At 44.5% G+C, this 13616-nt stretch overlaps 1 protein-coding gene across 15 annotated transcripts in view; it reads left to right on the forward strand.

Annotated features, from left to right (window-relative positions):
- Window positions 1–13616, forward strand: part of LOC122454432 — a 286245-nt gene that overhangs the window by 86295 nt on the left and 186334 nt on the right. The window contains exon 4 of one of the 15 annotated variants that reach the window (XM_043488918.1): window positions 12172–12608. The exons of the other annotated variants lie outside the window; for them this stretch is intronic. Coding sequence (XP_043344853.1) covers window positions 12172–12419 — 248 coding nt within the window. The 3' untranslated portion in view covers window positions 12420–12608. Of the gene's footprint in view, window positions 1–12171; window positions 12609–13616 lie in introns of those variants that run through there. 15 annotated transcript variants of the gene reach the window in all.

Here is a 13616-nt window from a genome sequence, read left to right on the forward strand (position 1 = left end):
TTCCTGTAGTCTCAAGACTTCTCCAACTATACAGCACTGATAATAAAACTTATAGGTTAATGGTGAAAAGATTCTCCCACATGAGGGACACCCAGAGAGTTTCACAGAGTTACATGAAGAAGAGGAGAGGGAGGAGGGAGATAGAGATGAGCAGGAGGAGAAAAAGGGGGACTCAAGAGGAGAGAGACAGATCTACGCAGCTGTCTGTTCCCAGAGTGTTCTCCGTAGCCCAGTCACCTACAAAGATTCACAGAATTGGATTGGGACGAGAAGGGGAAAGGAGGAAATAGAGGTGTTCTGAGGTAGAAAACAGAGAGTCAAGATTGGGAGAGAATAATCTTCGGTTTAAAAATAGGGCTTCTCTTCTTTTTTTTTTTGTAAGGTTATAGTGTATTGAAAATGAAAATTAAGGAGTAGTAGAGGAGTACTAGAGGACTTTAAAAGAAATAAGAAAAAAAGAAAAATAGAAAATAGAAGAGAAAAAGGAAAGAAAAAAAAGAAAAAAAAAGAAAGAAAAAGAAAAAAAAAAAAAAAAAAAAAAAAAAAAGAAAAAAAAATTTTTTTTTTCCCCCCTAATTAAAAAATCGTAAAAGTCTGTGGAAATGAAAGTTAAGGAGCAATGGGGGAGTAATAGGGGATTTTAAAGGAAAATAGAAGAAAGAAAAAAGAAAAAAAAGAAAAAAATAAAAAAAATAAAGAGAAAAAAGTAAAATTATATCTAGGAGTTTCTCTGGAGCTGTTGCGGTCAGTGTGGGTTCGGCTCAGTTTCAGATAGCTCCTCGTTCCAGCTTACGCTTCTCGATATCTACAGGCCCCTTCCGGTGTAGTCAGTGTTTCCTAGAGGGATTTTAATCTGTTGCACCAGTCCCTTCTGAAGCGGTTCCCTTTGTTTATTTGGCTTCTGTTTGCTGGTCTCTTCAGAGCCTCATTTCCGCCCTGACACAGGCGGACGGAGGTGGACTCTTATTCAGGTAGCTAGTTCCGTCGCTCTGCGGGACAGGGAGGGGCTTGCGCTGCCGGGAGTGGCTGGCGCTGTGGGGATGGGCTTGCGCCGCGGGGTCGGGCTGGCGCTGCTTTCTCCGTCTGCGCTGCTCAGGCTCCTGGCTGTTCTATATGGAGCGCGCCCCGCGCTGCGCGAGGTTCCAGCCCTCGGGTGTTCCACAAAAGCGCGGAAGGAAAAGCTGCGCCTGCTCTCTGCCTTCCCCGTCAGTCAGAGCGGTCCAGGCAGCCAGGGGGTTGGTGGGCGCACTCTACCCAGGTGTGGCGCGCCCCCTCCCTTCCGCGGACCCAGACTCAGTTTCCGCTGGCGCCAGTCGGGCGCGCGCGCCTTCCGCCCTCCGCGTCCCCAGCCCCAGTCCCCGCCCGCGCCGGTCGGGTGCCTGCGCCCTGTGTCTCTCCGCGACCTTCCCCTCCCCCTGCCTCCTGCCTCCGGCGGGGCTGGGCTGGTCCGCAGCCTGCGAGCTCCTCTCTGGACCCTCTCGGTCTCTTTGTTCTGCGAACGGCCGGCAGTGTGTTCGGGCCGGTTAATTTACTCTCTCTCTTTTGGTCTCCCACAGTTCAAGTTGGCAACTCACAGAAGCTCCCTCCGATCGTCCTCAGGGCACTCAGGCCCGGACCCTACCCCAAGCAATGCCGCCTAAGAGCTCCCGGGACAGATCTCCGTCCTTAGCTCTTTTGTCTCACTTTTTATCTTTTATATTTTGTCCTACCTCCTTTCGAAGACAATGGGCTGCTTTTCTGGGCGCCTGATGACCTCAGCTAGCGATCCGAAGTTGTTTTGTGAAGTTTGCTCTGCGTTCAGTTATTCTTTTGATGAATTTGTAGGAGAGAAAGTGGTCTCCCCGTCCTACTCCTCCGCCATCTTGGCTCCTCCTGCCTGACTCTTTTCAACCCCAAGGCCTGCAGCCCGCCAGGCTCCTCTGTCCATGGAATTCTCCAGGCAAGAATACTGGAGTGGGTTGCCATTCCCTTCTCCAGGGGATCTTCCTAACCTAGGGATGAAACCTGAGTCTCATGCTTTGCAGGCAGATTCTTTACCGTTAAGGTGTGGCTGCCATGGTCTTTTTTAAAAATGCAAATCTTTCAGAGAGAAAACATTCATTAAGAAAAGGATACTGTATGTGTTCTTTGGAGAAATGTTCCTTTAGATCTTCTGCCCATTTTTGCTTGTTTTTTCTGTGATAGGAATGAACTTATGTATGTATGTGTATAACTGAGTCACTTTGCTGTATGCGTGAAACTAACCCAACACTGTAAATCAACTAATGCTCCAATAAAATTTAAAATAAAGTAATATTAGGGAAAAAAGAAAAAGGGTTATTGTAGTAGACTTAACCTATCACACTGCTCTCCCACCAAAGCCCTTGAGCTTGAAGCAGAGAGTGGAAAGAAAGGACAGGGACTGTGGCTGAGAGAGAAAGACGTGTTAGGAGGTCTGGAGCCAGAGGAGAAGAGTGACAGTTGAGGCCTCTTGCTAGATTTCTGGGGAGGGGAAGATGGAATAGAAAGGGGAGTTTTAGAATGAAAGAAGGGAGCTGAAGAAAGCGGGCAGGGACATTGAAGAAATAGTCCATGAGTTAATTTCATGCTACCTTCTACCTGAGCTCCTTGACTTCTGAGCTAAATTTTTAGTTTCTCACCCCTTCCAACTTCCCCGACACTTACTGTGGGATTGACAGAAAGAGGAAATGCAAACTCAAGCTCCTGAACTGTCCAAGTCTGGATTTTCTTCTTGGCCGTTGGAGATAACTATACTCACCTTTACTTGTTCAGTTCAGTTCAGTTCAGTCGCTCAGTCGTGTCCGACTCTGCGACCTCATGAACCGCAGAACCCCAGGCCTCCCGGTGCATCATCAACTCCCGGAGTCCACACAAACCCATGTCCATTGAGTCGGTGATGCTGTCCAACCATCTCATCCTCTGTCATCCCTTTCTCCTCCTGCCCTCAATCTTTCCCAGCATCAGGGACTTTTCAAATAAGTCAGGTCTTCGCATCAGGTGGCCAAAGTATTGGAGTTTCAGCTTCAACATCAGTCCTTCCAATGCACACCCAAGACTTATCTCCTTTAGGGTGGACTGGTTGGATCTTCTTGCAGTCCAAGGGACTCTCAAGAGTCTTCTCCAACACCATAGTTCAAAAGCATCAATTCTTTGGTGCTCAGCTTTCTTTATAGTACAACTCTCACATCCATACATGACCACTGGGAAAACCAGAGCCTTGACTAGATGGACCTTTGTTGGCAAAGTAATGTCTCTGCTTTTTAATATGCATCTGAGTTAAATTCATCCATTCCAGTCCATCTTAGTTCACTGATTCCTAGAATGTCAGTGTTCACTCTTGCCATCTCCTGTTTGACCACTTCCAATTTGCCTTGATTCATGAACCTAACATTCCAGGTTCCTATGCAGTATTGCTCTTTATGGCATCGAACCCTGCTTCCATCACCAGTCCCATTCATAACTGTGTGTTGTTTTTGCTTTGGCTCCATCCCTTCATTCTTTCTGAAGTTATTTCTCCACTGATCTCCACTAGCATATTGGGCACCTACCGACTTGGGGAGTTCATCTTTCAGTGTCCTATCTTTTTGCCTTTTCATACTGTTCATGGGATTCTCAAGGCAAGAATACTGAAGTGGTCTGCCATTCCCTGCTCCGGTGGACTACATTCTGTCAGACCTCTCCACCGCGACCTGGCCGTCTTGGGTGGCCCCACACGGCACGGCTTAGTTTCATTGAGTTAGACAAGGCTGTGGTCATGGAAGGAACGAAACACAGTCTCTGTAAGGAAATACTCTCTCAGTGTTTTTTTTTTTTTTTTTTTTGGTTGTGCTGCACAGCATACAAGATCTTAGTTCCCTGGCCAAGGATCAAACTTGTGCCCCAGCAGTGGAAACGCAAAGTCTTAACCACTGGACCGGCAGGGCAGTCCCAATACTAGCCTATTGATTGCATAAAAGATTAGATGTATACCTTCATGCCTTCTATGGGGTGGTACATAAATGGTAAAACTGCCACAGTTGCTGGGAGCTGAGGGTTCTGGTGAGAATGCAAGGCCAGGAGGACGTCTCAGCCTGTGCGCCACATTTCACTTGTGTCAGATGTTGCCATCGGCTGAAAGTAGGGAAGAGGGGCCAGATTGGCTTCTGAGATCTTCAGAGAGGTAGCCTAACTATTTTTATTTGCAGGGCAGGTCGGCTACATGTAGATCCAGGCTCTAAGTACTCAAGAATATTTTTTTAAAGCTAAAATAGACAAGCAGTGTACAAACAGCACTTTCAGTGATTTACACCCAAACAAATAATTTCGGAAAACCACAATCTACCAAAAGTATAAAAAGTAAACCATGTAAAAATGCAAAATGTTTCTCCATGGAACAAACAGGATGTTTGTCTTCCTATGTGCAGACAGGCCTTTCCCGGGGCCCAGATGCTCTTCCCTGCTCGGTCTTCATGGAGTGAAACAAGGGTCAAAACATGTATGAATCCACCCCTTCCTTGTAGCAAACATAGAAAATGGTAGGACAACCTATGTAAATAAGGATTGCGGGGTGAAGAGGAACAAGGGTAAGACGATAAGAACATGTCTGAGATAGACTTGGCAAAGACATTTGAGCTTTGAAGTTCTGCACAGTTTCTGAAGGTGGACTACAGGTTTGGCTTTGAGCTTTGTGGTGGTCAAAGCAAAGAGGGAAATAAGGGCCACAAGATGACTCATGCTGTCCATCATTAGACCACGTCAGCATGCTTAGGAGAAGCAGGAGACTTACTGGAACTGAGGCTAGGCTGGTTTCTACCCTAGGTTTTCATGGAGGAAACATGGTATGATGGTTGAAGACTTCCTTACCCCAGCACTGCTGTACACGGAGCAGTGTGTTCATGTTGATATTTGGCAGAAAACAGCAAAGTTCTGTAAAGCAGTTATCCTTAATTATGGAAATAACTTTATCTGCAATAAAGATTAAGGAAAAAAAAACCCTCCACTGAGGCACTTGCCATGTAAGCACGGCCCATCCTGTAAAAACGATTATCCAGGAACCCCAAACACTCTGGTCCACACTGTCAGCTTTCTTATGGTCAGATTTTACCCCAAAGTAAGTAGACTTTAGAAAATGTGGAGCTGTCACTTGCAAGTTGTGTCCAGTGGGATAATAATATTGTTGTTTTGTTGTTGTTTAGTCGCTAAGTTGTGTCCAACTCTTTTACCACCCCATGAACTATATAGCCCACCAGGCTCCTCTGTCCATGATAATAATATGCAAGGTGTGAAAAAAAGGTGAAACCAAGATAAACAGGCTGTTTTTGTAAACCACAAACCCTCTTGGAGCCTTCACGCGCTGCTTTACTTATACCTCTATGGTTTGTAGTCTCTCCCAAACCTGTGTACTGGCTTAACTCCATGCTATCTGTAGGATCTTGGGGGTCTGGAGGAGGGGGAGGACTGACAGAACCAAAGACCCCGAAGCCCCAAAGCTGGGGATGTAGAGTTCTGTTCCCAGCCGCACCTTGGCCTCAAAAACACTTTTGAAAGAGACGCTGGTGGAGTGTCATCTTCGATGGTGCTCTTCTGAAGCAGTGTTTCCTGGATTAGCTATAATTTTCCTGGAGAATATAAATTAATAACATAAAAAAGTGTATAATTGCTTTAACAGTAAATGTGCAGTGAAGCTCCACCTAAAATGATGTTCCATCTGTCCAGTGGTGAGCCTGCCTGTCACCACAGGGAATCCAGCTTTGCCCTGGAGATGTGGACTGCCACCTGTCCTTCCACTGACCCTCTGTGCATCTGGAGTGTCATCCCTGAGATGTGATGAGAAGTGGGCCAAGAGAAGTCAGTGGTTATTCTGTGGCCTGGCCCTCAACCACCACCATGGTCCTCTATTTGATGTGCCGGCTAAGGGCTGACCCTCTCATCCGGGCCCTTCACCGAGCACAGGGTGGGGTTTGGAGAGAGGTCCAAGGACCCTTTTGGATATGAGCTGGAAGAAAGTGAACATTATTCCTAATTTCTGAAACTTACCAGTGGGTCCACTTCTTTTTTCTGCTTTGTTTATGTACTTTTTGGTCTTCTCGAGGGGAGGTTTCCAGATGGGATCCTTCAGGTTGTATGAAAGTGGATCAGGTTCATAGCCTATCAGATCATCAGCAGTTCCCCCAGTTTTGTGGCCAAATGTTTGGAAATGTTTGCTTTCTGGAGGCAGCCATTCATTTATCTCTTTCTACAGCAAACATATATTCAGTGCTGGCCATATGCAAAACAAGAGGGAACAGACACACACAAATATATACAAAAGTCATCTGAAAGTTACATAAATCTCTGTATAAATAGCATAAACCAGATTTCCAGCCGAAAATGGCAAGCATCATGGGTTGGACAAAGGACATGTATACAACAAACTCTATTCTTTTAGTAAAATGGTTTTTAAACAGTTTACAGTCAATGATTGTTGCTTACCAAAACAAGTCTGATCACTAAATATGGGCATCACAGTTTGGGACAGAGGGATGTGGATGAAGTTTTGACTTTGTGATTTTGACTGTCCTCCCTCGGCTCTGATCACAGGTCTTTATCTGTCCTCTTCCTTAATACCACTGCTCAAGACCGAGACCTTTAATATACTAGCGTGATCCCATTCTGCAGGCATTTACTAGCAGTAGTGTCTTAACATCTTCATGTTGGAGAAACTTTCATCTGATCTCCTCCAAAGGCCTTCTGAAACCCACCTTATGTACAAAAACTTTCCCTTGGGAAGTTTTCTCTTTAACTATCTGCCAAGCAGAACTCTAAAAAGAAAACAAAACACCTCCTTCTCTGAGAATTATGGTTAAGAGAGGTCCTGCTGCAGATCGTTTCCAAGTGAGGTGATGTACTGTGTTCATCAGCCATCTGAACCGTCTGTGGTTTGGTTGGTAGGAAATGCACAAACAGTGGGAGAAAATCCCCAGGGTGGTTAAAAGCCAGTGAAGAGAAATTTCTTTTACAGTCCCGTTATTCATAAAAAATTGATAATGTTAGACATGAAATTCTTTCTACATGTTAGGTCAAAGATCAAAAGGAGCTGTTATCTGAATTCGGAGAAAGATCAATGACACAATATTAAGGGAGGTTGCCATTCTGGAATGCGGACAATCTTCATTAGATTACAATAAAAAGTCATATATAAATGAAAACTGTGTCCTTCTGACTTGCCCCAAAGACTTGAATGAACCAAGGAGACCTTCTTTCCAGCACATGGATGTATCTACAAGGAGTATTCATGGATTTGTCAATTGTAATTTCTGGAAGTTAGCACCTGTTTAGGAGGATCTCCTGAGAGACAGTGGAGAAGTAATGTTAGTGGATTAATCCATTAGCATCCTGTTTATACTTTCTCATACGTCTGACTTTCCCCTTAACTGAGCTGCTGTGTTGTCCTGAAAGTCATAGTTCTGTGGCCTAAATGTCTTGTGCTGGCCCTCACTGAGAGGGAAGATATTTCCGGCTAAAGAGCATGGTCAAAGAGAAGTTAAGAAGCTAGTGACATTCACCTCCAACATTATCCAATCAGTATTTACTGAGCAACTCCTATGTGCCAGGTGTGGGGTGTATGTGTTCCAGCCTCAGAAGAGCTAGGCAGAACACCACAGATAAATCTCCCCAGTTGCTATTTGATCTCTTTTCCTAGCATTGCACATCAGTATTTCACAGCTTGTGAATAGCATTTGCTCTTCAAGTATACCTCTTTCTTTCTCTGAAACTCTGAATTTCACACTGGCATGAAGCAATGCTATAGGAGAACCAAACCATCCTGGTCCTAGAACCCTGTGAAATCTGGCTTCAGCCTTTCCATCTTGAGTTTTCAAGATGCAATTGTTTTCTTCTAAGAAAACAAGGGAGCAAGCTTCTTGTCTTCTTTTCTGTGGGTGAGAGTAGGTTATGACTCTAGAATGTTGTCCTGATCCAGCAAGTTTTGCAATGCAATGACTTCATCTATGAACTCAGATTCTGTGGTCTTAAAAAGGCATAGAAGATTAATTGGAGGGGTTATTTGGAACAATTGATACTACTTTATCTTATTTGATATGTCTTTGGTTCTTAACTTGTTGAGTTAAAGATGTTTGCTTCCTAATTGATTACTTAAAAATGATTCTTGGATGTGTGTCGGCACTGGGTATTTTTTATTTAAAAAATACAGATTTTTAATTCCAAAAAATGCAGAAAGGAGAAAATTAAAATAGCCTATGATCAGATATTTAAACATTCAATGTGGATATATAGCTCTATTTATTTATAAATGAGGGTTCATATTGTACAAACCATTTGTAACCAGTGTTTTTCACTTCATATATCAAGAACATTTTCATGTTGTTTCATATTTTTCTCTATCATCATTTTAATATTTGCATGGTTATTTCCTCTGTATAATGCCATAATATATTAAACCAATTCTTCATTGTTTGGACAGTGAGGCTATTTCCAACTTTTTGCTTTTATAAACAGTGCTTCACTGGATATCCAAATACATGTATCTTTGGCCATGATGATTTTCCTTAGGGATAAATGCTTAGAAGTAGATTAGCCATATTAAAGTTTATGCATATTTTAAAAATTATTAATAGGCTTTGCAATATTGCTTTCCTAAAAGGTTTTATCAGTTTACCCTCCTATGAATGGTGTATGAGGTTCTTTACCTGTCTGTCCTCTTATCAGTAAGTATAAAATTTTTGACACATATTTGATAGTTTGATAGGAAAAGAATGTTAACTGACTTTTCATTGTGTGTCCTCAATTAGTAGTAGTAGTGCAGATTTTATGTTTATTAGCCACTTGTATTTCTTCTTTTGTGAATTGCTTATTTATGTCCTTTGCTAATTTTTTTTTAAAGTTTGGTTTTTCTTCAAGTACTTTTTATATGTTAGGATAGTAAATATTTACTGTTATTAATATTGTAAGTATTTTCTCCCCCAACATAATTTAAGATTATTTTTTGTTGTTGTTTTACAAATATATTCTTCAGTTTTGTGCAGTTAAGCCCATCAATCTTTCCCTCTGTGGTTTCTGCCTTTATCATATACTTAGCTTTTAGCCTTTATTTTAAACACTATAATTGCAATGCATGCATGCTCCTTATGAAGGCCCCAAATGATGGATATGAGTGTAAAGAGTTCTGTCTCCTGCTCTTGGTTCCTGTACCCCAAAGTAACTACTGTTAGCCATTTGGAAGCCCCTTGGTCTTTATAAAACAGAAGTAGTTGATCTTCGGTCAGTGGGATGACCATTTTCACTTGTTTATGCTGTGACAGTACATTGAGCTGTTGGTAGTGGTGTCAGCCCCCCATCCTCTGCGTGGCTTCTCTTTCTTTAGGCTCCAGGACTGGTGTAGTCTGCATGTGTTTATGGCTGGGGGGCTCTGAGACTCTTGGTTCCTGCTTGGGACCCTGTGAGTAGCAAGGACAGAGTCTGGGGTGGAATTAGATTGGACAGTCCAGTGCTGTCTCCTCTGGGGCATGAGATCTGGAGTCAGATGCTTTTGTGGGGGTCAGGCCTTCTTAAAGGGGACACTCCCAAGGGGCCCCTCGATGCTCTTGACTTCTGGGAACCACAGCTCCAGAGTCCCGTGCCCGAAGTCACCTGGTCCATTGAACCCAGGACTCAAGACTCCGTCCTCTTCCATGAGGCTTTTAGGCTATGCTGTTATAATGGATCCATCTTGAACTTTTATCAATCCGTTCAATAGAGGGAACTGAACACTCTGAAAATTTCTGATTCTTGTTTTTAGAAGGTTAAAATAAAATAACGTTTTTTAAAACCATAGTTAAAAGAAGCCAGCCTCTATGCTTCACACCAAATTCCCAAGAACACAATTACACACTCTACAGAATCACGCAGGGAGGAGAAAAGCCCCTGCCTGAGTCAAGAATTTGGATTGGATGAATATAGGTTTCATTCACAGAACATTCTGATGTCTGATTTTTGTCCCTGTTCAGTAGTCTTCGAAAATATACAGGTTAAACTCAGGTTCAGACTAGTCTGTTATTTTTTTTTTCCTGGGGAAAAACACTTTGGTTTGTTTCATTGCTTGATAACAAAATTAACACTTGGGTCCAGCTCAGGGTTTGGGTAGCAGGGAGTGGGTTGTCTGGGTCCCAGATTGACATCTCATTGTGAGGGTTAGGGTTAGGGTCTCATGCTCTTGATGGGAACTGAATTTCTTCTGTTCCAGAGGAGAACTGCTCATCTATTAGCCAGCTGCCGTCACAGCTCCCAAGAGCTGGTTGGGATTCCCTGGGAAGGCTGCCTCACCTCGTGGCCAGGCAGTGAATGGGGTTCCATGCGGTGGGTGGAGCTGGGCCCAGCAGATAGGTGCGGGCGTGGGGAGCCTCTTCGGGGAGTTTCTCCTCCACTTGTGGACCTGGGCTGCCCAGAGAGGAACCCCACGTGCCACTGGTCTTTCCTCTTGCCTGACCTATTTCTTCCCCAAATCCTCTCATAATAGTTGAATCCATCAGCAGATGTTTGGGAGCAATTGATATGCAATACACAACACTGGGCTGAGGGTATGTGTTTGCAGAGCAGAGCAGTATGACCCAGAAGTTTCTCATCTCGAAGAATCCCCACTGTCTTGTCCCCCTGGGTGAGTTCTGGCAAGCGACTTATTTTCTGCCAGCTCCCCTTTCTCCTCTTTGGGATGGGGATAAAGAGATGATAACTTGCAGGGTGGCCGAGAGCGTCTATGTGTTAGTCGCTCAGTCGTGTCCGACTCTTTGTGACCCCGTGGACTGTAGCCCGACAGGCTCCTCTGTCCGTGGAATTTCCCAGGCAAGAATACTGGAGTGGGTTGCCATTCCCTTCTTCAGGGGATCTTCCCGACCCAGCGATCAAACCCAGGTCTCCTGCATTACAGGTGGATCTATAGGAATCTGCATATAATGGGTTTCCTAGCACAGTGCCTGGGATATGGTAATGTAGTTTGCTCCTTTTAAGAGTTTTGTGGGGGAAACACAGCACATATACATGACCTGTGACCTGAAAGTGTCAAGGAGGTGTGAGAACCAGTAAACAGTGCAGACAGGTAAATGTTGCAGGAATTCGAAGCAGGAGGGTATCCCCAAGGACTGGGGAGAGAAGAGCTGGTGTCCTGGAGGTTTAAACTGAGCTTTGAAGGAGATTTCTGTGGAAAGGAAGCTGAAGGCAAAGTAAATTTGATGTGTTCTGCCCAGAACCCAGATCTGTCCATCGCTTCTCCACTGCCTTTGTTTTAGATGTTAAGGGCAAGGGCCCTGAACAAAGCCATGTGGAGCGAGAGGCATTTTCCTCCCTTGTATTTTATCCATCAGGATTGTTGTTGGTTATTGTGCTTTCAGTTGCAAGTGATGGAAAACTCTATTCAAACGGCTTAAACAGAAAATCAGAAGAAAACAACAATAGCAGAATCCTAACAGCAGCAGAGCAGAGGATGCATTGACTTTACTCTTGAACAAACCTTCCCCGTGGTGATTCTTGGCCTTTCTAGGCCTATGTGCTCCCAGCTTGACATCCAACAGACAGAAAGCATCTCCCTTCCCCCGAGGCCACATCAGGTCTCACTGCCTAGTCTGTGGTCGTGGGTCTGCCCTCCAGCCAATCACTGTGGCCCAGGTTCTGTGTATTTATTTTGTCATGCTGCCTGCTCATCAGAGGAGCCTTCAGAGTGATGTGGCCTTGGCGACATCTTACTGGAAGGAGCGGGAGTGGCTCCTGAGAAGACAAAAGCATCAGTGCCCACTCGATGCTGGAGGGAGGTCTATACACTCTCTGTGGTCATTTTGTCCACAAGGTCTGGAGAGGCACAGTAGAGTCACCACCTTCAAGAGTCAAAGCTTATCCAGTGGCAGCAAAAGAAGTAGGAATTCAGCTGTGGCTGCCCATGTCCCTAGGAGCAGAAGGAACTTGAGGGCCCCATGTATGGTCCTGGCTCATGGCATGGTGGGGCCCATCCAAGACGGGTCTGGAGAGCTGCCTATCCTAGGGCACTGGCCCATGGTACTGGTGACTGCTGCATCTCTGGAGGCCGTGAGGGCAGACAGGGGAAGGGGAAGAGGGCAGGGATCAGAGTGCATTGTGCAGGCTGGCCTTGGGTCCAGGGCTCAGAGTGGGGAGGAGAGACCTCGTGCCTTAGTCCCTTATCACTCCTGCTATGCTTCTTCTCCCTGGCAGGGAGCTGGGCTGATTTCCCTTCTCATGTGACAACCCGGGTGCTGGGTATTCTGGAGGCGGTCTACTCTACGGCTGCCTGGAGGAAGGGGAAGAAGAAACAGCCTGTGCCCCGCGTGGAATCTTCTGGGGATTGGTGGAGAATGACCTCCAGGCTCCCTCACCCCTTGGCCTCTGGGAGTGCTCAGAGCCCACCTGGCCTGTTTGCACCTGACGTCTCCGGTTGCATCCCTCAGATTTGTGTGCAGTGATGTATGAAGTGGGTGCTCCAAGGGAAGGCATTCAGGGATGGGAAGCAGCCCTGAAACCAAGCAAGAGGGTTTGCTATTCCCATCTCTAAGAATTTTCCACAGTGTGTTGTGATGCACACAGTCAAAGGCTTTAATGTAGTCAATGAAGCAGAAGTAGATGTTTTTTTGGAATTCTCTTGCTTTCTGTATGATCCAACGGATATTGGCAATTTGACTCCAGTTCCTCTGCCTTTTCTAAATCCAGCTTGAACATCTGGAAGTTCACAATTCACAAACCATTGAAACCTGGCTTGGAGAACTTTGAGCATTACTTTGCTAACATGTGAAATGAGTGCAATTGTGCAGTAGTTTGAACATTCTTGGCATTGCCCTTCTTTGGGATTGGAATGAAAACTGACCTTTTCCAGTTCTGTGGTCGCTGCTGAGTTTTCCAAATTTGCTGGCATACTGCGTGTAGCACTTTCCCAGCATCATCTTTTAGTATTTGAAATAGCTCAACTGGAATTCCTTGTAGTGATGCTTCCTAAGACCCACTTGACTTTGCACTCCAAGATGTCTGGCCCTAGGTGAGTGATCTCACCGTCATGGTTATTTGGGTCATTAAGATTTTTTTTGTATAGTTCTTCTGTGTATTCTTGCCACCTCTTCTTGGATCTTCTGCTTGGATCTTCCCAACCTAGGGATCAAACCCATGTCTCTTGAGTCTCCAACATTGACAGGCAGAAACTTATATGGAGGTGTAACATATATAAATGTATATATATGTATATATATATATATATAAATATATGTTACATATATAAAATATAAAAGTGTAATAGTTATATTATCTATTACTATATGTATTTATATTTATATATATGATAGAAAATATATAAAGTATAAAATGGGGCTTCCCTGGTGGCTCAGCGATAAAGAATCCACCTGCAGTGCAGGGGACTGGGTTTGATCCTGGGTTGGGAAGATCCCCTGGAGAAGGAAATGACTACCCACTCCAGTATTCTTGCCTGGAAAATCCAATGGACAGAGGAACCTGGTGGGCTACAGTCCACGGGATCGCCAAGGGTCAGACATGACTGAGTGATTAAATCACAAGTGCCAAAGTATAAAATACAAATCACTCAGAATCCTATCCCCAGAGAAAATCATCGTTTTGTTTATCTTGGGAGTATCAGTCTCTCAATACCCCTTTCTCCA

Source organism: Cervus canadensis, chromosome 16, assembly GCF_019320065.1.
Source record: "Cervus canadensis isolate Bull #8, Minnesota chromosome 16, ASM1932006v1, whole genome shotgun sequence".
Taxonomy (NCBI): domain Eukaryota; kingdom Metazoa; phylum Chordata; class Mammalia; order Artiodactyla; family Cervidae; genus Cervus; species Cervus canadensis.